The sequence below is a fragment of the Capra hircus genome, chromosome 8 (genome assembly GCF_001704415.2).
Source record: "Capra hircus breed San Clemente chromosome 8, ASM170441v1, whole genome shotgun sequence".
Taxonomy (NCBI): domain Eukaryota; kingdom Metazoa; phylum Chordata; class Mammalia; order Artiodactyla; family Bovidae; genus Capra; species Capra hircus.
Window position 1 is genome coordinate 69,261,070 of NC_030815.1, and position 25,349 is coordinate 69,286,418.

The 25,349-nt window shown below is 38.3% G+C and overlaps 1 protein-coding gene across 1 annotated transcript in view; it reads left to right on the top strand.

Moving 5' to 3' along the window:
* The window catches only part of PIWIL2 (piwi like RNA-mediated gene silencing 2), a 63,455-nt gene continuing 38,393 nt past the window's right edge, over window positions 288-25,349 (top strand). The window contains exons 1-9 of the mRNA XM_018052836.1: window positions 288-479; window positions 2,200-2,287; window positions 2,433-2,571; window positions 3,071-3,265; window positions 3,897-4,007; window positions 6,091-6,208; window positions 6,661-6,785; window positions 7,622-7,702; window positions 7,984-8,097. Of these exons, the coding sequence (XP_017908325.1) occupies window positions 288-479; window positions 2,200-2,287; window positions 2,433-2,571; window positions 3,071-3,265; window positions 3,897-4,007; window positions 6,091-6,208; window positions 6,661-6,785; window positions 7,622-7,702; window positions 7,984-8,097 (1,163 nt within the window). The remainder of the gene's footprint in view (window positions 480-2,199; window positions 2,288-2,432; window positions 2,572-3,070; window positions 3,266-3,896; window positions 4,008-6,090; window positions 6,209-6,660; window positions 6,786-7,621; window positions 7,703-7,983; window positions 8,098-25,349) is intronic.

Sequence of the window (25,349 nt, forward strand, 5' to 3'; positions counted from 1 at the left end):
TTTGGGTAGAAAATATGAGTAAAATTAAGGAGAATTTGACCTTTAAGAGATTGCTGATTGAGAGTATTTAGAACATTCTGGGCTAAGTAGAAACTTTTGAATATAATGTATTGTGAATATAATATAGGAGTATCATTGGTATGATCCAAAGTAGCTTTTTTTTCTTTTAATGCTTTGTGAGTCTGTTGTGAAGGAAAAGGAAACCCTTTGGGAATCATTTAAACTATAAAATTATGGCAGGTAATTAACAAGGACAGATTGACACTCATGTCCTCTGCAGCCTTACAATGGATCCTGTCCGACCACGCTTCAGGGGCCTGTCTCCCGTGCACCCATCTCAGTCTGTGCGGATGCCAGGCTCTTGGCCACAAGCTCCAAAACCTTTGGACACAGCTCTGAGCAGGGCAGGACCTACAGGCAGGGGCCATGTGTTTGGAAAGCAAAAGGAGCCGAGTCCACAGAGTGGGCCAGTGCAAAAGGTAAGACCATATCTGTATACATAGTAGCAGCATGCAGCTTATCACTATAAATAATGGGTTTCAAGGTACATAGGAAACTAGGAAGCCCTATATGAAAGCAGGGGTCGTTTTTATTTCCCCCTTTAACAAGTAGTTTCATCTTCTAGGAATATATTTCAAGTTCTTGAATTGCAGGTCTAGAAAAAGTGCCTAATAATGAATGTTAGATGGACTTGGGTAAATGGCTTAGTTTCCTGGCTTCTAAAAGTATAAATATGTACACACATACATGAATGGTTTAGAGATACAGCCTTTAGTGTTTAGATTTTCACAACTCTGTGGTATTAGCAGCCACTGTTGCCGCTAAGGTCATAATTGTTAAGAATAGTTCCCTTCAGAAGGCTCTGTGCCCAAATTTTAAAGAAAAAATGATCTGCGGCTATTGTTACTGCTGTGTATATACTTACATGGATGTGCATTCTTAATCTCCTGATTATATAGTAATTGTTAAAATGGTTTTTGTCTGTAATTAACAAATTTCAAAGAATAGAGAGTTAGATATAGGAAGAACCTAATAATGCAGTTTGACCATGTTAAGTGGTGTTGGCCGTGTTAGATATAACGTTCTATAAAAAGAAACACTGATGACAGTAATCCTGTGTTTTCACTCAGATGGATTGCTTGAGTCTATATGTGGCAACTCTGATTGGTGTAACAGTAGAGAACTTCCAAGACTGCCACAGGAAAACAGTAACAAGTGTTGTTGAGGATTGTTTAAAAAAAAAAAAAAACACACCCCAAGACTTCTGATACCCTTAAATGACATGTTTTTTTGGGAAAATTTATTAGCTGGTATGCTTGTGCCCTCTTACATTAGGTGTACAGGAAATGAACTAGAAAAGTAGTTCTGTTGCATTTGGAATACTTATATTAAATCATGAACTATCAGTTCAGTTCAGTCGCTCAGTCCTGTCCAGCTCTTTGTGACCCTGTGGACTGCAGCACACCAGGCTTCCCTGTCCATCACGAACTGCTGGAGCTTACTCAAACTCTGTCCATCGAGTCAGTGATACCATCCAACCATCTCTTCCTCTGTCATCCCCTTCTCCTCCTGGCTTCAGTCTTTCTCAGTGTCAGGGTCTTTTAAATGAGTCAGTTCTTCACATTGGTTGGCCAAAGTATGCTGCTGCTGCTGCTGCTGCTGCTGCAAAGTTGCTTCAGTCGTGTCTGACTCTGTGCGACCCCATAAGACGGCAGGCTCCCCTGTCCCTGGGATTCTCCAGGCAAGAACACTGGAGTGGGTTGCCGTTTCCTTCTCCAATGCATGAAAGTGTAAAGTGAAAGTGAAGTTGCTCAGTCGTGTCTGACTCTTAGTGACCACATGGACTGCAGCCTACCAGGCTCCTCCGCCCATGGGATTTTCCAGGCAAGAGTACTCGAGTGGGTTGCCATTTTGCCTTCTCTGAGTATGAACTATATTTATGCTTAAAAACCTAATCTGAACTATGTTTATAAAATCATGAACTATATTTATGTTTAAAAGCCTAAGATGACATAGTTATAAGTATTCTTCAAACCATAAGGATTTAAACAATTTTTATGAGGTGTTTTTATCCTTTATTCTTGACATTTATAGAATTTAAGTGGATAATTTTTATTATTTACCAAGGTTTGAAGAAAACAATATTTCTGGCCTTTTAAACTGTATCTTATAGTAACATTATTCTTTGACTTTCTGTAGGAGTCTGTGGGTTTAGTCTCAATGTTCCGAGGGCTGGGCCTTGAAACAGCATCCCAGACCCCTCTGAAACGGGAGATGCCTCCTTTAGGTATGTGGAAAACTAACTTGAGAAAATGTGATGTTGTGTATCATTGCTTTGTTCTTAAATTAACACAGTTTACCTTCAAAAAAAATACTGTACTTTACAAAATGTTCAGCTCACAGTTACAGCTGGGATCTGACTTTTCCTTTAGGTAGAGGCATTTTAGGTCTAGGCTTACCTACCAGTATGGCATGCAAGGTCAAAGAAGAACCCCATCCCACATTTCTGGATCCTTCATTGTTGGCAGCTGGGGATAGCAAGATGGCAGAGGCCTCCGTTGGTTGGAATAGGTGGGTAAAGTTGCCTCCTTGGGTAGCTATCAAATTTAGATGAAATATCTCCAAGTCCAAAGAGAAACTCTAAAGTGGGTTATATTGTCTCACAAGGAAACAGTGCATGGTTTCATGATAAGAGTGGGCATTTTCCAAAAGTAGTCAGTAACTACTGACCCAGTCAGTCTTCGGACAAGGTAAAAGCAGTTTTCCACAGCACAGTTCACCACTCTGTTTGCCCTCTTAAGAAGTCATACTGATGGTGCTGATTCTTTATCCCAGGTGGGTCAGACTTCCACCTCAATTTCTGCTATGGAAGTTGGCCCTCAGAGTCCAAATTAATAGTAATTGATGAGTGAGTCTTGTTGGCATATTGGATTCAGAGAGAATCCTGATACTTGGGTCCCTTTTGCTGACACCTCCAGGGAAAGAATGAGATTTGAGCACTCATTTAGTTGGGAGCATAGATAGAAGCATGATTAAGAAAGTCCTGATTTGTCTCTTTTCAACGATTCAGGATGCTCAGAAGAGGGAATTTGGACGCATCTTTGTCACCATTGGGAAGAGCAGCTGGTGGTTTAGGCAGAGGAATATACAAGGCTCCTGGTGCTCTCAGCCTGCCTTATCAGGATCCTGCCCAGCTCTCACCTCTGCCCCAGGCCCCACTATACTCCCTTAATACCCCTCCACTTGGGACTGCAGACCGCAAGAAGTAAGTTGGGAGTGCTGCCTTCCTGCTTGGGGATGATGTGGTGGAGGCCTTCTCATAGGATTGCACATTCTGTTCTCTCATAGGATTGCACACTGTTCTCTCATAGGATTGCACACCCTCTCCTGTTGTGTCTAAAGTCCTCCCTTGTGGTAGGCATCACAGGGTTGTTTTGTTTTTTGCCAGTGGGGAGAATGACAGAAAGTGGACAATTCCTGATGAGGTGAAATGGGGTTAGTCCTGATAATATATATCAATCAACTCATGACTTTGCATTTCCTTCCCAGTTCATACATAGATAATTCCTTGTCATGTTGTACATAAGGAAATTATCTGGGAAATACATTGCAGCTGTTCATTTTTCTCTATAGAACTAATTCTTATGTTCTTAGTTACCTGGCCTAGTTATTCCAGGACAAATAGGGTGACCTTGCTGCTCTAATTAGAAATTGCAAGAATTCTCCTTCTTTCTTTCAAAGCTTCTTTTGTATGTCTTGAGGACCTGTGTACCTATAAAATACTACTTCCCCCAATCCATCTGTCCTTCTTTCTTTGCTGCTTTGTATTTTTGTGGCATGGACTGTTCATCTTTGGTATCTGTGGGTGCTTTTATTTATTTTTTTTTATTTTCTAGAGAGCTTTTTGTGAAGCAAGGATCAAAGGGAACACCTCAATCTTTGGGATTGAACCTTATCAAAATACAGTGTCATAATGAAGCAGTTTATCAATATCATGTGACTTTCAGGTATTCAAAGCTTCCCCTCACCCTGTATTGTTTACTTCTTAGAGAACAGTAAAGAAATAATGCAATAGGAATAACTGAATTGTTTTTCTGTATAATTCTTGATGCATTTACCCCCCTTACAGAACTTCAAATACTCAAATCCTTGCAGTAAGTTTGACATTAACTTTTCTGTGTGTCTGTTTAGCTGTATTACCAATCCAGATTTTAACTTAATAGGCGCAATTTTATGCATGAGGTTAGAAGTGGATTTTCTTTGAAGTTCATGAAACTTAGGTTCAGGGCCTTTTACTTGCATGGTACTCAGTCGTACTGGACTCTCTGCGACCCTATGGACTGTAGGACTGTAGCCCACCAGGCTTCTCTGTCCATGGGATTTACCCGGCAAGAATACTGGTATGGTTGCTACGCTCTCCTCCAGGGGATCTTCCCAACCAACGATTGAACTTCTGTCTCTCAGGTCTCCTGCATTGGCAGGCATATTCTTTACCAGAGGCCCTACCTGGGAAGCCCCTTTACTTGCATAGATCCCTTCATAACCTTTTAACTTATCTTGTATTTGTATTCCTTTTCCTTAATGTTATTAGGGAAAAAAAAATAGATTAAAAGAACAAAGGGGAGCATGGGCCATGAGAAATAGCCAGTGAATTAACCACTTATTTTAAAAGTTTGTAAGATGATTGAGAAATGAAATGCTGATTAGAGAGGGTAGCCAGATTGCTTTAAATATTTCCGTGAGGTAAGAAACCAGAGCTGAGCATGTATGACGAGAGAAGGAGCCAAGAAACTGGATGAAATTGAACTCACAGGAGGAGAAGGTAGTAAGAATGGGCCTGTTCTGGAACGTAAGGAACAGAGATGGGTGTTAATGTGAGGAAAGTGGACTGACAGCTGTTCCTGAAACAGGAACTGGTGTGTGACTCCTCATGGATCTGTGCGTTGACCAGGCTGTGGAGACAACGTGGATTCTATACATTTTGAGATTGTAGTTGTGGACCTTTGAAGTTACAATGTGATGAGAATGCCAGGCCTTTGAGAGAATACCGAGAGGATGCACTACAGTGACTGGTCATCCTGTGGATTCCTTGACATGATAGGGCTCTAAAAAGACTAACTCAAAAGTTGTCTGGGGCATAATGCCTTGTGTATATTAATATATGATTTTTTTTTGAAGAAGCGTTTTGAAATGTGATGTTAGCATGTGAGTGCTTAGTTTTGGCAATGACTGTACTGGATTACCACCTGAACTTTTTGTAGTTTTTATCTTTCTTCACATACTTGAACATGTTTGACCCTTTTTAGCCTTCGATTTGTTTACATTTCGAAGTTGTAGGATAAGGTTGTGCATTACTGTAATCTAATGGGAAAATCATTGTACAAAATAGCTGTTGGAATTTTTCAAAACTAAGATTTATGCCAATGAATTGATAAAAAGTTGAAATTGTTGAGTGAAAAATGGTTAGACTAAAATACTGTTTTTTAAAAATATATTTTTTAAAAAGTGTGTATTTCTACAGATGTTGGATCAGGGATTAGCAGACTATGGCAAGACTGCCGGGGAAATCTGACCCACTGCCTATTTCTGTAATAAAGTGTTGCTAGAACATAGCCTTGCTTATTAGTTTACTTCACGTGGTCTATAAGGCTTTCGTGCTATGTTAGCAGAGATGAGTAGTTACAGAAGAAACCATATGGCCTGTAAAACCTTTCTGTAGAAGTTGTTTGGCCCTCTGGTCTAAACTCTCAAAGAATGTACCCTGACATGCTAAGGCAGTTATGTTTGAGTGAGGATTGTCTTTATTTTAAGTGGGTTTTGGGTCAGAGTTCTTTTTTTTTTTTTTTTGGTGGGAGTTTTTATTTATTTATTTATTTAATTTATTTATTTTACGTTACAATACTGTATTGGTTTTGCCAAACATTGACTTGAATCCGCCATGTGTTCCCCATCCTTTTAATAAGAGAGATATTTGAATTATTTAGTATGACCACTAGATGGAGCAGTAGTCACAAGTGACTCTTTCTCTAACAAACCTACTGCCCTACTGTAAAGTCATACTGAAGTAAAATCCTCTTTATTATTTTCTAGCCCCGACGTGGAGTGCAAAAGCATGAGGTTTGGCATGTTGAAGGACCATCAAGCTGTCACCGGAAATGTCACTGCTTTTGATGGATCCATTCTCTATCTACCTGTTAGACTTCAGCAAGTGAGAACAAATAGGAAATGCATTTTGGGACGAAGCCAGAGTGGTGGGAAATCATAGTGTCCCTGAACATTTGAGTTGTACTTTCCTATTGTGAGAGTGAGGGCTGACTTCTCTACAATCAAGAAACTGCAAACTGAGACTTTTTATATATGAGTTCTTTCTAGTTCCTTCTTTCTTTAAGAGGAGTGGTTGGAAGCCTTTGACCTCAGTGACAAAGAATACTATAAGATTTCAAAATCATGAGGCTCTATTGCTAGTTCTCCATTGGGTGTCTCTTACCAAATCCTCTTGTAAATCCTGCTTGTCTTGCTGTGATTTGTCTAGTGTGGACAGCAAAGTAACAGAAAAAAATAAAACATGATTAAGATATGTTAGTGTTCTAGAACACAAGTTGGATTAGATTAGGGCTTGGTAATGGCATTTCTTTTTACATACATGTGTTTATTTGTTAGGTTCTTGAGTTAAAGAGTCAAAGGAAAACTGACAGTGCTGAGATCACCATTAAGATTCAGTTGACAAAGATCCTGGAGCCCTGTTCTGATTTGTGCATTCCCTTCTACAATGTTGTATTCCGTCGGTGAGAAATGGCTGAAGTCTTATTTTCTTTAACCTCAGTCTTTGTAACAAAGCTCTTCAGGAGCCTTGGATGGCATTAAAACTACAGTGGAAATATTTAATAAATAAACGCATGACATTAAAGGCTAACTTATCTTGGGTGATTGGACAGATTTGGGTATATGAAAGTAGGTCTGAAGTGGTTGGCTAGAGGGAGATGGGTTCCTTTGATTCATTCAGGAACTTTAAAAGCAAATGTTGATGGTGTATATTTAATGATGTTACATTCAACACCGTGATGGGTCTACATGAAGAGGTAGTATGTAAAAATTTTTGCTAGAATTTCTCTCGGTCCTTTGAAGGTTTGGATATAGACAGCTCATAATTTTTTGTTTCTACTCTTCTGAAAACTCTCAAATTTTCATGAAACTGTTATTCCCAAACCACTTCTTTTATAAAACACAAAACCTGATTTCTACTTAGTAAGCTGAACTGCTAGGAACAAACATAACTTCCTGTGCCAGACTGATACTCACAAATTTAGAAATGGACTCTCTTGTACTATTTTTAGTTAATAGGGTAAAGTAATGTAAATTGAGCTTGGGAAGTCAACTTGATTTTTGGTTACCTAGTTAGGAGAAAAAGCTGCAATCATTTGCATATACAGTGAGATAAATGCTTTGGTAATTTTTATTTTCCTTTTGTTAAGAGTGTTCTGTACATAAATGCTATATTGTGTAAAAAGCATCAGCCTTTCTCCCCTTTTAGGCTTCCAAAGGAAAATGTAGCTAAGAGCACTTGAACTTACTTATTTTTAAATCTTCTACTAGAAAACTCATTCTTTGCTCTTTATTTCAGGGTAATGAAACTTTTAGATATGAAGCTTGTGGGAAGAAACTTCTATGACCCTACAAGTGCTATGGTACTGCAGCAGCACAGGTTGGTGGTGGTTTCTTCTTCCTTCAAAACGTTTTGAACGTTCTACAAAGAAAATTTTCATTGCAATCACTGTATCAGTTTTTTATGATAGCAGGTACAATTTGTGAGTTAGTTAAGTGTTTTATTAAGTTCATAGTGATGCTGACTTCATTTGTTTCCTATTGCTTTCTCATTGTTATTGGGGAGCGGCAGTATCTGCCCAAAGTATTGCCTCAAATGAGGGCATGGAAATATCTGTGGTTCTTTTAGCATCCCGGGGTAAAGGCCGTCTGTGTCTTCAGATTGCAGATCTGGCCGGGCTATGCAGCTAGCATCCGGAGGACAGATGGAGGTCTTTTCCTGCTAGCGGATGTCTCCCATAAGGTCATTCGGAATGATTCTGTGCTGGACATCATGTGAGTGGATGGATGGGGGGAGTCTGCCTTTAACAAGTTAACAGTTTTCTGAGAAGTTCAGTAGTAGCTGCTAATAAATACACATTTAGCCAGTTGTTCTTTTTGGGTTTTAAATTGTAGAACAGATTAAAGATATTGAATGGATGTGCTCTTTCCTTGAGTCCTACCAAGATAGAAATCTGAATAGAGACCTGCTGTGCTTAGACTGAGGAGGAATGTATCTGAGTCTCTGGTTGAGAAGACTTGGTGTAATATACACACACCCTGAGTTTTTGTTTGAAAGTATTACTCTAGTAAATAGTTACTGTAGTAAATACAGATGTGTACAATTTATAATGGCTATATGAAATCTTATCTTATACATAAATCTTTGTGCATCTATAATTTTTTTTTAATTTGGGTACCTAGAAGTGGAATTACTTAATGGAAAGGCCAAACACTTTAGACTTGAACTATTTACTATAATATATTTAAATACATATTGATTGATTACCCTCTAGAAAACTTACATTATTTTCTCACCAGCTATGTATAACTGCTAGGTTTATCAGGCTCATGACTCTTTGCTTATTGGATAAATTCATTCATTCCATCAACATGGATTTATAGAGCTCCAGTTTGTGCCAGAGTTTTGGGACTTTGCAAAGTCCCAAACAAAACAGAGATCCCTCTTCTTATGGAGTTTGCATTGTAGTCAGGTGAGATAAATAGTAAATAAAAAACATGATAAGTAAATTGTGTAGTGTACTAGAAATGATGCAAGCTGCAGAAGAAAAAATAGGTGGAACACAGGGTAGGAGAGATCAGGAGTCTGTGGGATGAGGTACATTGGGATGGAGAGCTGTCATTTTAAGTGGCATGTCAAGCTCAATTGAACCAGCACTTGGAACAGGTGAGGGAGTTAACCAGGTGAACATACAGGCTAAGGGCATTCTTGTTAGAGGAACAGCTGAGGTACAGACTTAAGTTAGAAGTATGCCTGGCTCTTCAAGAAGCACCAGAGAAACCAGGTTGGCTAGAACCGAGCAAGTGAGGTGAGAGCAGTGGGAAGATGGAGTAGATGGAGGGACTGAGGATGTAGAGCTTGGTAAGTCTGTTGTGATTTTCACTTTTACTGTGGGCGAAACATAGGGCTTATAGCCAGGAGTGGCACGGTGTGACTTGAGTTGTGAAAGGATTCCTCTCCTTACTGCTTGGCGAATAGGCTTGGTGGGATGGGGTCAAAGTGGGGAACTAGCCAGAAAGCTCCTGTCCTAATCAGTGGGGAGGTGGGCGTGGCAGCGTGGTGGTAGCGAGCAGTGGCTGGCCCCTCGATAGGATCTGAAAGCGGCGTCCAGGCCATTTCCCAGCGGGATGTGGGCTGTGAGAGCAAGGGAGACAATGACTTGGATTTTCTTGAATGAATTTGTAATGGTTTATTCTGTCTCTTCTAGACTCTGTCTTCATGGTGGGGACTGTTTCTTTTTCTCACATGGCACACCCAGACTGAGTTTATTCCTCGACTGTAGTAAATGTTTAGGAATGTTTGTTAAATAAAAATAGATGTCTTTGAATTCACTGTTTTTCTTTATAGTTTCTGTCTTTGTTTCTCTGCTTAGAAAGGTCCGAAAAAGTGAGTGTTAGTTGCTAAGTCATGTCCGACTCTTTGTAACCGCCTAGGCTATAGCCCACCAGGCTCTTCTGTCCATGGAATTCTCCAGACAAGAATACTGGAGTGATTGCCATTTCCTTCTCCAGGGGATCTTCCTGACCCAGGGATGGAACCCAGGTCTACTACTTGCTCTATTTTTATTTCCAATGTTTTAAACCTTCTGGAACTTACCTTGGTATGATGTTAGGATTATCACAATTGTTTTGGTACTGTTACACGATACACTGAAAAACATTTTGTATTTTAAGTATTTCTATTGATGAATCAACTATCAGTGTTACTTTTTTTTAAGGTATTACTTTTTTTTTATCTTTAGTTTTTAGCAGTTTCGCTATGGAGGTATACCTCATTTATTGTGCAATACATTATAGTGTTCTACAAAATGAAAGTTTTGTGGCAATCCTTCAAAAAAGTATGGGCACCATGATTATATTTGTTATGATGATCTTTAGTGTTACTGTTACAGAAAGAGTACAACATGCTGAAGGCTCAGATGATGGTTAGCATTTTTTAGCAATAGTCTTTTTTAATTAAGATGTGTCACATTTTTAGACATAATGCTGTTGCATACTTAATGGACTGTACTATAGTATAAACTCAACTTTATTATGCACTGTGCTGTGCTCACTCAGTCATGTCTAACTCGCTGCTGCCCCTTGACTGGAGTCTGCCAGGCTCCTCTCCGTGGGATTTCTCAGGCAAGAATACTGGAATGGGTTGCCATTCGCTTCTCCAGGGGACCTTCCCTACCAGGGATTGAGCCTTCATATCCTGCATTGGCAGGCGGGTTCTTTACCACAGAGCTACCTGGGAAGTCCTTTATATGCATTGAGCTGTGCTGTGCTTAGTTGCTCATTCGTGTCCGACTCTTTGCAACCCCATGGACTATCGCCTCCAGGCTCCTCTGTCCATGGGGATTCTCCAGGCAAGAATACTGGAGTGGGTTGCTATTTCTTCCTCCAGGGAATCTTCCCAACCCAGGGATCGAACCCAGGTTTCCCACATTGCAAGTGGCTTCTTTACCGCCTGAGCCACCAGGGAAACCTTTTATGCACTAGGCAGCCAAAAATTTTGTGACTTGCTTTATTGTAGCCATCTTGAACTTAATCGCAGTGTCTCCAAGGAATACCTGTAATGTGTCTAGATGTGGTTTCCCAGTATTTCTACTGCTTAGCCCTCACCTGGAGTGTGGGCTGGATTTATTGACCTCCTGCTTTTTTTTTGCAATGCTGGATCTTGGTTGTGGTGTGTGAGCTCTTCATTGTGTGGCCTGGGCTTTCTCTAGTTGTGCAGGAGTGTCTCTGGTTGCAGTGCACGGGTATTTGTTGTAGTGTGCGGGCTTCTCTTCTTGTGGCCTGCAGACTTAGCTTCTCGACATGTGGGATCTTAGTTCCCTGAACAGGGATTGAGCCTGTGTCCCATGCATTGAAAAGTGGATTCTCTACCACTGGACCACCAAGGAAGTCCCTGACTTATTTCTAATGAATGAAAAGTGGCAACAAACAGCCCAATCAAAAAAATGGGCAGAAGACCTAAATAGACATTTCTCCAAAGAAGGCATACAGATGACCAACAGATACAAGAAAAGATGCTCAGAATCACTAATCATTAGAGAAACGCAATCAGAACTACAATGAAATACCGCCTCACTCTGGTCAGAGTGATCATCATCAAGAATTCTACAAATAATAAGTGCTGGAAATGGTGTGGAGCAAAAGGTACCCTCCTGTACATTGTTGGTGGGATTTAGTGTAGCCACAATGAAGAGTATGGAGGTTCCTTAAAAAACTAAAAATAAAGCTATCATATGATCCAGCAATTCCATTCCTGGGCATACATACATCAAGAGAAAACTCTTTAATTTGAAACGACACATCTACTCCAGTGTTCATAGCAGCACTGTTGACAGTAGACAACACACAGAAACAACTTAGATATCCATTGACAGATAAATGGATAAAGATGATACAGTATATGTATGTATACAATGGAGCGTTCAGTTCAGTCGCTCAGTCGTGTCCGACTCTTTGCCACCCCATGAATCGCAGCACGCCAGGCCTCCCTGTCCATCACCATCTCCCGGAGTTCACTCAGACTCATGTCCATCGAGTTAGTGATGCCATCCAGCCATCTCATCCTCGGTCGCCCCCTTCTCCTCCTGCCCCCAATCCCTCCCAGCATCAGGGTCTTTTCCAATGAGTCAACTGTTTGCATGAGGTGGCCAAAGTACTGGAGTTTCAGCTTTAGCATCATTCCTTCCAAGGAAATCTCAGGGCTGATCTCCTTCAGAATGGACTGGTTGGATCTCCTTGCAGTCCAAGGGACTCTTCAGGAGTCTTCTCCAACACCACAGTTCAAAAGCATCAATTCTTCTGAGCTCAGCTTTCTTCACAGTCCAACTCTCACATCCATACATGACCACAGGAAAAACCATAGCCTTGACTAGACGGACCTTAGTTGGCAAAATAATGTCTCTGCTTTTGAATATGCTATCTAGGTTGGTCATTACTCATCCATAAAAAAGAATGAAATAATGCCACTTGCAATGACATGGATGGACCTTGAGATTATCATATTAAATGGAATAAGTTAGAGAAAGACAAATACATGGTGTGACTTACACGTGAAATATTAAAAAAAAAAGTTACAAATGAACTTACTTACAAACTGGAAATAGATTCATAGACATAGAAAACAAACTTATGGTAACCAAAGGGGAAAAGGGGGAAGGATAAATTAGGAGTTTAAAATTAACATATACATAATACTATTTACAAAATAAACAACAAAGATCTGTATATCACAGGGAACTATATTCAGTATCTTATAATAATTTGTAATAGAAAAGAATCTGAAAAAGAGTACACATATATGTATAATTGAATCACTTTGCTATACACCTGAAACTAACAACATTGTAAATCAACTGTACTTCAGTGAAAAAAAGAGAATATGGCAGAAGGGATCAGATAGAATATCACTTAAAAAAATTGAGATGTAGTTGACATATAATGTGTTTTAATTTCAAGTGTACTGCATAATGATATATGTAAATATTGTGAAATGGTCACCACAGTAAGGTACTGAGTCTCGTTAGCATCCAGTTGCAAGTTTTTTTCTTGTGGTGAAAACTTTTTAAGATTTGAAAGCAGCTTTAAAATACAGTGTACTATTATTAACTGTAGTCACCATGTTGTATATTACATTCCTAGGACATATTTATTTTATAACTGGGAATTTGTATCTTTTGCCTGTCTTCACCCATTTCATGTATTTCCTGTCCCCTGCCTCTGGCAACCACCAGCCTGTTCTCTGTATGGATGAATTGAAGGTTTGGTTCCTTCCTTCCTCCCTCCCTCCTTTCCTTCCATTTCATACATACATGAAATCATATAATATTTGTATTTCTTTGTCTGATTTATTTCTTTTAGTGTCATACCCTCAAGGTCCATCCATGTTGTCCCAAATAGCAGGATTTCCTTCTTTATAGCTGAGTAATACTGCATTGTATGTTCACGTGTGTGTGTGTTTAAATAATATGGTTTCTTTTTCCATTCATCTGTTCGTGGACACTTAAGATGCTTCCACATCTTGGCTTTTGTAAATAATACTGCAGCAAACATGGGAGTGCATGTATCTTTTTTGAGTTGGTGTTTTTATCTCCTTCAGGTAAATACCCAGAAGTGGAATTGCTGAATCGTATGGTGATTCTATTTTTAGTTTTTTGAGGAACTTCCACTGTTTTTCAGTGGCTGCACTAATTTACATTGCCTCCCAAGTGTATAAGGGTTCCCTTTTCACCACATCCTCACCAATACTTACTTCTCATATTTTTGATAATAGCCATTCTAACAGATGTGAAGTGATCTCATTGTGGTTTTGATTTGCATTTTCTTGAGTAATCGTTTGAGCACCTTTTCATGTACCTATTGACCATTTGTATGCTTTCTTTGGAAAAATAGCTCCTCAGATCCTTTGCCCATTCTTTAATTGTACTGTTTTCTTTTTTGTTGTTGTTGAGTTGTATGAGTTTATTACATATTTTGGATATTAACCCCATATCAGGCATGTGACCTGCAAATATTCTCTCACATTCTATAAGTTGTCTTTTCATTTTGTTGATGGTTTCCTTTGCTGTGCAGAAGCTTTTTGGTTTGTTGTAGTCCCACTTGTTAATTTTGCCTTTGTTGCCTTTGCTTTTGATGTTAGTGGATGTCACTTCTGAGGTGAAATATGAAAAGACTATGGCATCTGTCTTGGGTACTCTCTCTTGCTGTCTTGGGTCACTTAGCCTGGGGAAACCAGCTGCCAGGTTGTGGAGCAGCCCAGTGAAGTGAACTCAGAATCAGAGCCTTCTTTGGTTGAGCTTTGAGATGTCTGTAGCCCTGGTTGACACCTTGCTTGCAGCCTTGTGAAATACCCTGAACCAGAGACACTCAACTAAGCTACACCCAAATTACTGACCCTTTGAAACCATGAGGTAATAAATACATGTGATCCTTTTTAACAGATTTATTAAGACATGATTCATAAAATATTCAGTACCTATTTTAACTGTGGCTTAATAAGTCACATAGTTGTACATCCATCAGTACAATCAACTGTAGAACATTTTCATGGCCTCAGAAAGAAATCCTGCACCTCTTAGCTGTCACTTCTCAATTCCTTCATCTTCCCCCAGACCTCGGCAACCACTAATATACTTTGTATATCTATAGATTGACCTATTCTGGACATTTTATATAAATAGGGTCATGTAATATATGTGCAATAATTTTTGACTTGGCATGTTTTTAAGGTTCATCCATGATGTGATATGTATCAGTACTTCATTCCTTTGCAGTGGCTGAATAATATTCCATTGAATTGATACATATCCTATTTTGTTTTATACATTTGTTTAGAGACAGACATTAGAGTTTTCGCTAGAGAACTATTGCAGATAACACTGCTATGAACATTCAGGCATAAGTGTTTCCTTTGGACTTATGTTTTAATTTTTTTTCTGTAAATACCTGTGAGTGGAACTGCTGGATCATATGTTAATTTTATGTTTCACCATTTGAGGAACTACTAGACTGTTTTCCAAAAGTGACTACCGTTTTACATTCTCATCAGCAGTGTGTGAGGGTTGTGATTTGTCCATATCCTCACCAACATGTATTATCTGTGTTTATGATTCTCATCATTCAAGTGGTTGGAAATGGTGTAGTTTTGATTTGCATTTCACTGATGATTAATGATATAGAAAATCTGTTTCTGTGCTTATTGGCCATATGTATATCTTCTTTGAAGAAACGTCTATTCAGATACTTTTCCTGCTTTTTAAATGGAATCATTTGTCTTTTTACTATTAAGTTGCAGGATTTCTTTATATATTCAAGGTGCAAGCCTATCAGATCCATGATTTGGAAATTTTTTCTTATTCTGTAGGTTTTCTTTACTTTCTTGAAGTACAAAAGTCTTTGAAGCACAAAAGTTTTCAGTTTCATGAAGTCCAGTTTATCTGTTTTTCCTTTTGTTGCTTCTGTTCCTGTATCATGTAAAAATCCATTGCAAAAATCTGAGGTCATGTAGATTTACCCCTCTGTTTTCTTCGAATAGTTTTATAGTTTTAGCTCTTAAATTTAGGTTTTGAATAAAATTTTCAGTATGGTATGAGGTAGGTGTCCAACTTCATTCTTTTGCATGAAGATATCCAGTTATTTCAGTACCATTTATTTAAAAAACTGATCTTTCCTCCATTGAATGTTCTTGGCATCCTTGTTTAAAATCAGTTCCACACATGGATTTATTTCTGGACTCTCAGTTCTGTACCATTGGTCTATGACTGTCTTTTTTTTTTTTTAATGACTGTCTTTAATTCAGTGCCACACTGTCTTATTACTGTAACTTTGTGTTAAGTCTTGAAATTGGGAAATGTGAGTCTTTTAACCTTGTTCTTTTTTAAGATTTCTTGTGATAGTTCTGGATCTCCTGCACTTCATATAAATTTTAGAATCAGCTTGTCAAATTCTACCAGTATATCAACTGGGATTCTGATAGGGATATGTTGAATCAGATTGATTTGAAGAGTATTACCATCTGAACAATATTGTCTTCTGATCTAGGAACACAAGAGCTTTTCCACTTAGTTAGATCTTTAATTTCTTTCAACAGTGTTTTGTAGTTTTCAGAGTGTAATCAGTTCAGTCGCTCAGTCATGTCCAACTCTTTGCAACCCCATGAACTTCAGCACTCCAGGCCTCCCTGTCCATCACCAACTCCCCGAGTTTACCCAAACTCATGTCCATTGAGTCGCTGATGCCATCCAACCATCTCATCCTCTGTCATCCCCTTCTCCTCCTGCCTTCAATCTTTCCCAACATCAGGGTCTTTTCAAATGAGTCAGCTCTTCGCATCAGGTGGCCAAAGTATTGGAGTTTCAGCTTAACATCAGTCCTTCCAATGAACACCCAGGACTAGTCTCCTTTAGGGTGGACTGGTTGGATCTCCTTGCAGTCCAAGGGATTCTCAAGAGTCTTCTCCAACACCACAGTTCAAAAGCATCAATTCTTCAGCGCTCAGCGTTCTTGATTGTCCAACTCTCACATCCATACATGACCACTGGAAAAACCATAGCCTTGACTAGACAGACCTTTGTTGGCAAAGTAACATCTCTGCTTTTTAATATGCTGTCTAGGTTGGTCATAACTTTCCTTCCAAGGAGTGATCATCTTCTAATTTCATGGCTGCAGTCACCATCTGCAGTGATTTTGAGTGTATTTTGCAGTGATTTTTGAGTGTACGTATTTTGAGTAATTTTGCAGTGATTCAGAGTGTAAGTTTCACATTTATTCCTAAGTACAGATATTTTGGTCTTTTTAATGATTTTATAAATTGAATTTTTAAATTGCAGTTTTGGATTGTCCTTTGTAAGTATATAGAGGCACAGTTCATTTTTGTATACTGATGCTGTATCCTACAGCCCCTTTGAACTCATTTATTAATTTTCTTTACATATATCTCAAAGTCTTCTATATAAGAGACCATATGTGAAAATAGAGATATTTTTACTTCTTCCTTTCCAATATGGATGTCTTTTATTTTTTTTCTTGCTCAGTTGCCCTGCCAGGACCTCTAGTACAATGCTGAATAAAAGTGGTGAGAGTGGATATCTTTTCCTGTTCTGATTTTAGGGGGGAAAACATCCAGTCTTTTACCATTAAGTACAGTGTTAATTACGGGTTTTGAAGATGCCCTTTGTCATGTTGAGCAAGTTCTCTTTTATTCTTAGTTTGTTGAATGTTTTTTATCATGAAAGGCTACTGGACTTTGTTGACTGCTTTTCATGTATCTGTAGAGATGATCACTTTAAAAATTCTGATTTTTAAATTGATTTTTGGATGTTAAATTGACTATACATTGCTGGAATCTACTTGGTCATATCGTTTAATTTTTTTCTTATGTTGCTGGATTTGGTTTCCTTGTAGTTTGTCAGGAATTTCTGTGTCTGTATTCATAAGAGATACTGATCTGTACTTTTCTTGTGATGTCTTTGTCTGGTTTTGTTATTGAGTAGTATTGACCTTGTAGAAAGAAATGGGAAGTATTCTCTCCCTGTTCTGTTTTTTTTTTTTTTTGAAGAGTTGTAAAGGATAAGCATTCAGTTTTCTTTGAATGCTTCATAGAAATTTAACAGTGGAGCCATCTGGGCTTGAATTTTTCTTTGTGTTCAGTTTTTAAATTACTAATTTGTTGTATTGTTAGAGGTTTCTTCACGTTTTTATTTTATTCCTGGGTTAGTTTGTGGCTTTCTAGAAATTTATCCATTTCATTTAAGGGGACCTAATTTGTTGACATACTGCTAATAAGTGTTCTCTTGTAATCCTTTTTGCTTCTGTGAGGCCAGTAGTGAAGTCCCCTGTTTTATTCCTGATTTTAGCAGTCTGGTCTCTTTGTTTTCATCGGTGGTCTAGCTAAAGGATTATCAGTGTTGTTGTTGTTGATATCCCTGTTTCACTACTTTTCACTCTTAAATTTATTATTTCCTTCCTTCTGCTTACTTTATTTCTAAATTAAAAAAAAATTGCTGACTTGCTGGTTTATTATAAACCGTGCAAACTTAGAAATAATCAAATGGAAGAGCAGTTTGGGGCAGTAGAGGATAGGGCACACTCTCCAGGCACACCCACCCTCCCAGCATGTCCATGAGTTCATCAAACCTGGGTCTCCTGCAGGCAGTCTTGTGCATTGCAGGCAGATTCTTTACCAACTGAACCGCCAAGGAAGCCCCTACCAGTCTAGAACCTCCCTCAAACCTATCCGAGGTTTTTATGGAGGCTCCGTTATGTAGGCATTATTGATTAGACTATTTGTCTTCGGCGGTCAAGTTCAATCTGCAGCCCCTCTCTCCTTCCCAGAAATGGAAGGGTGGGGCTGAAAGTTCCAACCCTCTAGATATGCCTTGGACTTTCTTGGGATCAGCCCCAATCCTGAAGCTACTCATGGGCTCTCTGTCCCTTGTCATCTAATTTTCCACTTGTTTCAGGTTTAACTTGCTCCTGTTTTTCCATTGTCTCAAGGTAGAAGAGTTATTTGAGATATTTCTTCTTTTTAATACAGGCATTTATAGCTATAAATTCCCTCCTAAATATTGCTTTAGCTGTATCCCGTAAGTTTGATTATGTTGTGTTTTCATTTTCATCGAACTCAAAGTATTTTCTGATTTCCCTTTTAATGTCTTATTTGACCCATTGATTATCTAGGATAATATGTTCTTTAATTTCCATGTTTTGTGTATTTCCCAAATTCCTTTCTGTCATTTATTTCTAATTTCATTCTCTGGTGGCTAGAGGACTTATGTATTTTTATCCTTTTATATTTATTGAGGTTTGTTTTATGAGTTAGCTTATGATCTATACTGGAGAATGTCACATGTGCACTTTGGGCATTTTATTTTATTTTATATATTTATTTATTTTTTCTGATGCATGGGCATTTTAACTTTAACTCAAAAATTTTTTTCCCCCGTTTACCAAGGAAACGGCAAGATTAGGATAGTAGTGTGTCTTTTATATCAAAAGCAGGGAGACATTGAGACTTTGACATTAGCAAACCCATGACAAACAAGAAAAAGAAGCGCTAAGGTCATTGAAGGATGTGTGTTTGTGAACCGTAGCTCAGGTTCCAACTGCAGATAGGAAGGGGCCATGAGATCAGTGACCCAACTATCATTGACCCTGGAATTTGAACTAAACAAACAAAGTGACCTTCTTTTACAAATTGACAAGACAAGGAATGGCTTCATGACTTTCGAGAAATTGCTTTTTTACAAATTGGTCACTGATCTAGTGGGCCTCCAGCCATAATGTTCAGGTGTAGATCGGCTTGGTTTCAAGATTTATCTGGCTTATGCCTCTGTCCATTTATTATAGAACACTCCCTTGTACATTGAACAGAGACACGGAAGTCCAGGAGAAACAAAAACAAATGAAAGAAGACTATGCATATTGACACGTAATAGCAAAAGCAAAATAAGCAAGAATAGTCAACTTAATATCAAAAATATTTTCAAATAGTATATCTTCAAAACAGAAAGCCTAAAGACCTTGTACAAAGACCTCAATCTAATTATATACCAGATAATGCATTTGTAAACTGAAAGGCCGATGTTATTAAAGCAATTGGAGTCTAATGAAACTAGTCAGACCTCAGCTGGTTTTGGGATTTCCTGTCTTGGCAGCAGACCTGAAGGATAAGTGGAGTTAAGCATGGGGGGCCAAGTGAGTGCATCTGTTGGTTTGAGATTGCCTGGAATGTTGGCTGGGAAGAGTTTTCACAGTTATCTTGGTGAGACTTCCAGAATTGTCAAAGGATGATGAGATCAATCAAAGCTGATTTTCTACTTACACCGGTAAGAAACTGTTGATCTCATATAGAGTACTGTATTTGAGAAGCATGTAGTTTAGGACTGCAGACTTGCAGCCGACCAAGTAGGTCAACATTGTCTGTAAAAGCACTGTTGCTCAGGTAAGAGTTTTGTTGATTGATTGAACCAACTCAATTTTTAAAAAAGAAAAGAAAAATATGGATAGAATAATTTCCTAACCATTTAAATAATTAAATTCTTATGGGATGCTTATTGGGCTATCATTCCTTCATTTCCCCGGTAGCTCAGACAGTAAAGTGTCTGCCTGCAATCTCTGGGTTGGAAAGATCTCCTGGAGAAGGAAGTGGCAACCCACTCCAGTATTCTTGCCTGGAAAATCCCATGGACAAAGGAGCCTGGTAGGCTACTGTCCATGGGGTCACAAAGAGTTGGACACGACTGAGCAACTTCACTTCACTTCACTCCCTCATTTCCAGAAACGGGGGTGACAGTGGTTGGGTTGGCTTGCAAAAGTGTGTTTTCTGAAGTGAGTTGATATAATTAAGCAGGTTTAAAATTGGTTCTTACGATTACTTGTTGAGGAGGGCATGGCAGCCCACTCCCGTATTCTTGCGTGGAGAATCCCATGGACAGAGGAGCCTGGCAAACTACAGTCCATGAGATCGCAAAGAGTCAGACACAACTGAGGGACTAAGCACAGCAAATGACTACTTGTTACCATGACTACAGAACAATCCATTGTTTCTGAAGTTACTGGAGATATTTTTAATTCCCAAGAGTATAAGACTGTCTATGTTTTCATCCAGTTGTATTGTTTAATTTTTTACATAATTTTAAATTCATAAAGAATTTAATTATTTAAATGATTAGGAAATTATTCCATCCATATTTTTCTTTTCTTTTTTAAAAATTGAAGTATAGTTGATTTACAGTAGTTTCAGGTATATAGCGTAGTGATTCTTTTTTTGCAGTTATAAACATACCCCATTATAAGTTATCACAAGATATTAGATATAATTCCCTGTGCTATACCTTAAATCCTTGTTGCTTACCTATTATCTGTCTAGTTGTTTGTATCTGTTGACCCCATACTCCTAATTTGTTCCTCTCCCTCTCTCTCCCCTTTGATAATCGAAAGTTTGTTTTCTATGTCTGTGAGTCTGTTTCTGTTTTGTATATGGATTCCTTTGTATATTTTTTTAGATTCCACATATAATTGATATAATATAATATTTGTCTTTCTCTGTCTGATTTACTTCAGTAAGTATAATATTCTGTAGGTACGTCCATGTTGCTGCAGATATCAATATTTCATTATTTTTTAATGGTTGAATATTTTTTCATTGTGTGTATATACACTGTATCTTCTTAAACTAATCATCTGTTGATGAGAATTTGGGTTGATTCCAAGTCCTGACTGTTGTCAGTAGTGCTGCTATGAACAGTGGGGTGCATGTATCTTTTTGAACTACAGTGTTTGTTTTTTTCTTGATAAATACCCAGGAGTGGAATTGCCAGATCATATGGTAGCTCTGTTTTTAGTATTGTAAGGAGCCTCCATATTGTTTTGCATAGTGGAGAACCACTTTACATTCCCTTTAGCAGTGTAAAGGAGGGTGTCTTTTTCTTCACATTTGTAGACTTTTTGATGCTGGCCATTCTGACTGGAGTAAGGTGATACCTTATTGTAATTTTGATTTGCATTTCTCTAATAATTAGCGATTTTGAACATCTTTTCATGTGTCTGTTGAGCATCTGTATGTCTTTGAGGAAATGTCTATTTAGACCTTCTCCCCATTTTTTGAATGAGTTGTTTATTTTATTCATATTGAGTTCTGTGAGCTGTTTGTGTATTTTAGAAATTAATCTTTTATCAGTAGCATTGTTTGGATATATATATTTTCCCATTCTGTAGGTTATCTTCTGTATTGTTGATGGTTTCGTTTGCTGTGCAAAAGCATTTAAATTTGATTAGGTTTTTTTTTTTTTTTTGCTTTTATTTATTTTTGCCTTGGGAGAGTGATCTAAGAAAATACTGCTACAATTTATGTCAAAGAAAGTTTCACCTGTGTTCTCTTCTAGGCATTTTATGGTGTCATGTCTTACATTTAGAACTGTAAACCATTTTGAGTTTATTAAAATTTGTATATTGTGTGAGAGAATGTTCTAATTTCATTGTTTTCTGTGTAACTGTTCAGCTTTCCCCAACATCACTGTTGAAGAAACTGTCTTTTCTCTATTGTATATTCTTGCTTTCTTTGTCATAGATTAATTGACTCTAGCTGCATAGGTTTATTTCTGGGCTCTCTGATCTATGTTTATTGATACAGTCTTTTTTTGTGCCAGTATCACACTGTTTTGACTGCTATGGATTTGTGTTTAGCCTCAAGTCTGAGAGAGTGATACCCCATCTTAATCTTTTTTCCTCAGGATTGCTTGGGTGATTCGGGGTCTTTTGTGGTTTCATATAAGGTTTAGGATTATTTGTTCTATTTCTGTGAAAAATGTGTATTTTGATAGGAATTGCATAATCTGTAGTTTGCTTTGAGTAGTATGGCCATTTTAACAAGAAACTTGTCCATTTCTTATGGATGGTCCCATTTGTTGGCATATGGCTGTTAATATTCTCTTATGATTTTGCATATGTATGTGGTGTTGGTTGTTATTTCTCATTCTTCATTTTGTATTGTGTTTATTTGGGTCCTCTCTTCTTGGTGAGCCTGGCTAAGAGTTTGTTGATTTTGTTTATCTTTTCAAAAACAAACAGCTCTTGGTTTTACTAATCTGTTGTGTTTTTTTAATCTCTATTTCCTCTCTGATCTTTATTATTTTCTTTCTTCCACTGACTTTGGGCTTTGTTTGCTCTTCTTTTTCTAGTCCTTTTAGGTCATAGGTTAGGTTGTTTGAGATTTTTCTTGTTTCTTTTTTTTTTTTTTTAATATTTATTTTTATTTATTTGGCTGCATAGAGTCTTAGTTGTGGCACATGGGAACTAGTTCCCTGACCAGGGATCAAACCCAGCCCCCCTATATCTTGAGCACAGAGTTTTAGCCACTGGACCACCAGGGAATTCCCTGAGATTTTTCTTGTTTCTTGAGAAAGACCTGTATCACTATGAACTTCCCTCTTAGACCTGCATTTGTATTTCATTGTTATATTTCCATTTATTTCTGTCCATTTTTTTCTTTTGGCTGCACTGGGTCTTTATTGCTGTGCACAGGCTTTCTCTAGATGCAGTGAGCAGGGGCTACTCTTCATTGTGACTCACGGGCTTCTCATTGTGGTAGCTTCTCTTGTTGAAGGACTCTAGGCACACAGTCTTCTCTAGTTGCAGCACATGGGCTCAGTAGTTGCAGCATGCAGGCACTAGAGGGCATGGGCTTTAGTTGCCTAAGGCGTGTGAAGTCCTCCCGAACCGGGTATCAAACCCTGCATTGCCAGGCCAATTCCTAACCACGGGGGAAGTCCTGTCCATTTTTTAATGATCTTTTTTTTTTTCTCACTAATTTGAAATGCCACCAGTAATTACTGTATATGCAATCCTAATCTGTAGTTCAGTCTAGTTCTGGATCTTTTACTCTGTTTCTTTTTTCAGATCTGTTAAAGACACAACTGACATTCAGTAAACCGCACACATTTAAAGTCTGTACTTTATAGAGCTCTGCTCAATGTTATGTGGCAGCTTGGATGGGAGGCAGGTTTGAGGGAGAATGGATACTTGTATATATGTGTGACTGTGTCCCTTTGCTGTTCCTGAGAAACTATCACAATATTGTTTGTTAATCAGCTATGTGTGTGTGTGTTAAGTTGTTTCAGTTGTGTCTGACTCTTTGCGACCCTATGGACCATAGCTCATCAGGCTCCTCTGCCCATGGGATTCTCCAAACAAGAATACTGGAGTGGATTGCCATGCTCTTCTTCAGGGGATCTTCCTGACCCAGGGATCAAACCCGCATCTCTTACGCCTCTTGCATTGGCAACCAGGTTTTTTACCACTAGCACCACCCGGGAAGCCCTTAATCAGCTATACCCAGGTACAAAATAAAAAGTTTTTTAAAAAAGTCTACACTTTGATGAATTTTGACATATTTTTCTATGTTTGAAACATTATAATGAAAAAAATGAACATATTCATTGCCCTCTCAAAATTTGCTGTTTCTCTGAAACCTCTTCCCAAGTTTATTCTTCCTCTGCCCCATGGGCAGTGAACACTGATCTCTGTGTCACTAGAGATTAGTTTGCTTTTTCTAGAATTTTATAAAAATAGAATTGTATAGTATATAACTTTTTTATTTTTGGCTGTGCCACATGGCTTGTGGGATCTTGGTTCCCCAACCAGGAATTAAACTGGGGCACTCAGCCATGAGAGTGTGGAGTCTTAACCATTGGACTGCCAGGGAAATCCCAGTATATTTTTAGTTGTAGATGTATGTATCAAAAGTTTGATCTTTTTTATTGCTGAGTAGTACTCTTTTGTATGAATATACCACAGTTTTTAAAGTTTACTCACCTGTTGTTTCCACTTGTTGGCTGTTACATATAAAGTTGCTGTAAATACTAGGGTACAAGTCTTTCTGTGGACACATACTTTGATTTCTCTTAGTTAGGTAATACTTGGGAATAAAATGGTGGGTTAAATGATAGGTATACATTTAGCTTTCTAAGAAACTGTTTTCCAAAGTGTCTGTACCATTTTATGTTCCCACCAGCAAATGTATGAGATTTCTGTTTGTTCCATGTTCTCGCCAACACTTGATATGGTCAGTTTTTTAATATTAGAAATTCTGATCAGTACATAGTAATACCTTGTTGTGGTTTTATTTTTTTTTATAGTGAGAACATTTAAGATCCTGTGTTTAATTTTAATGCTTTCTAAGGGTTTTTATATTAAAAAACAGATATTACTTTGCCAGCAAAGGTCTGTCTAGTCAAGGATATGGTTTTTCCAGTGGTCATGTATGGATGTGAGAGTTGGACTGTGAAGAAAGCTGAGCACCGAAGAACTGATGCTTTTGAACTGTGGTGTTGGAGAAGACTCTTGAGAGTCCCTTGGACTGCAAGGAGATCCAACCAGTCCATTCTGAAGGAGATCAGCCCTGGGATTTCTTTGGAAGGAATGATGCTAAAGCTGAAACTCCAATACTTTGGTCACCTCATGCGAAGAGTTGACTCATTGGAAAAGACCCTGATGCTGGGAGGGATTGGGGGCAGGAGGAGAAGGGGACAACAGAGGATGAGAAGGCTGGATGGCATCACTGACTTGATGGACATGAATTTGAGTGAACTCCGGGAGTTGGTGATGGACAGGGAGGCCTGGTGTGCTGCGATTGATGGGGTTGCAAAGAGTCGAACATGACTAAGTGACTGAACTGAACTGAAGGGTTTTAAAAATTTTTTCTTTTATATTGGAATATAGTTGATTAACCATGTTGTGTTAATTTTAGGCAAACAGCAGTGATTCAGTTATACATGTATCTATTCCTTTTCAGTTTCTTTTCCCATTTAAGGTTATTACAGAATATCGTTGTGGGTTTTAATTTGCATTTCCGTAGATGATGTTGAGCATCTTTTCCTGTGCTTATTTGCCATTCATTTGTCTACTCTGATGAAATGTGTAATCAGTTTTCACCAATTTTTAAATTTTCTTTTCATGGAGTGTGTAAGAGCACTGATGAGTGAGAAATATAAGCCCTTTATCAAGATACATGATCTGCAAGCTGTTTCTCTTAG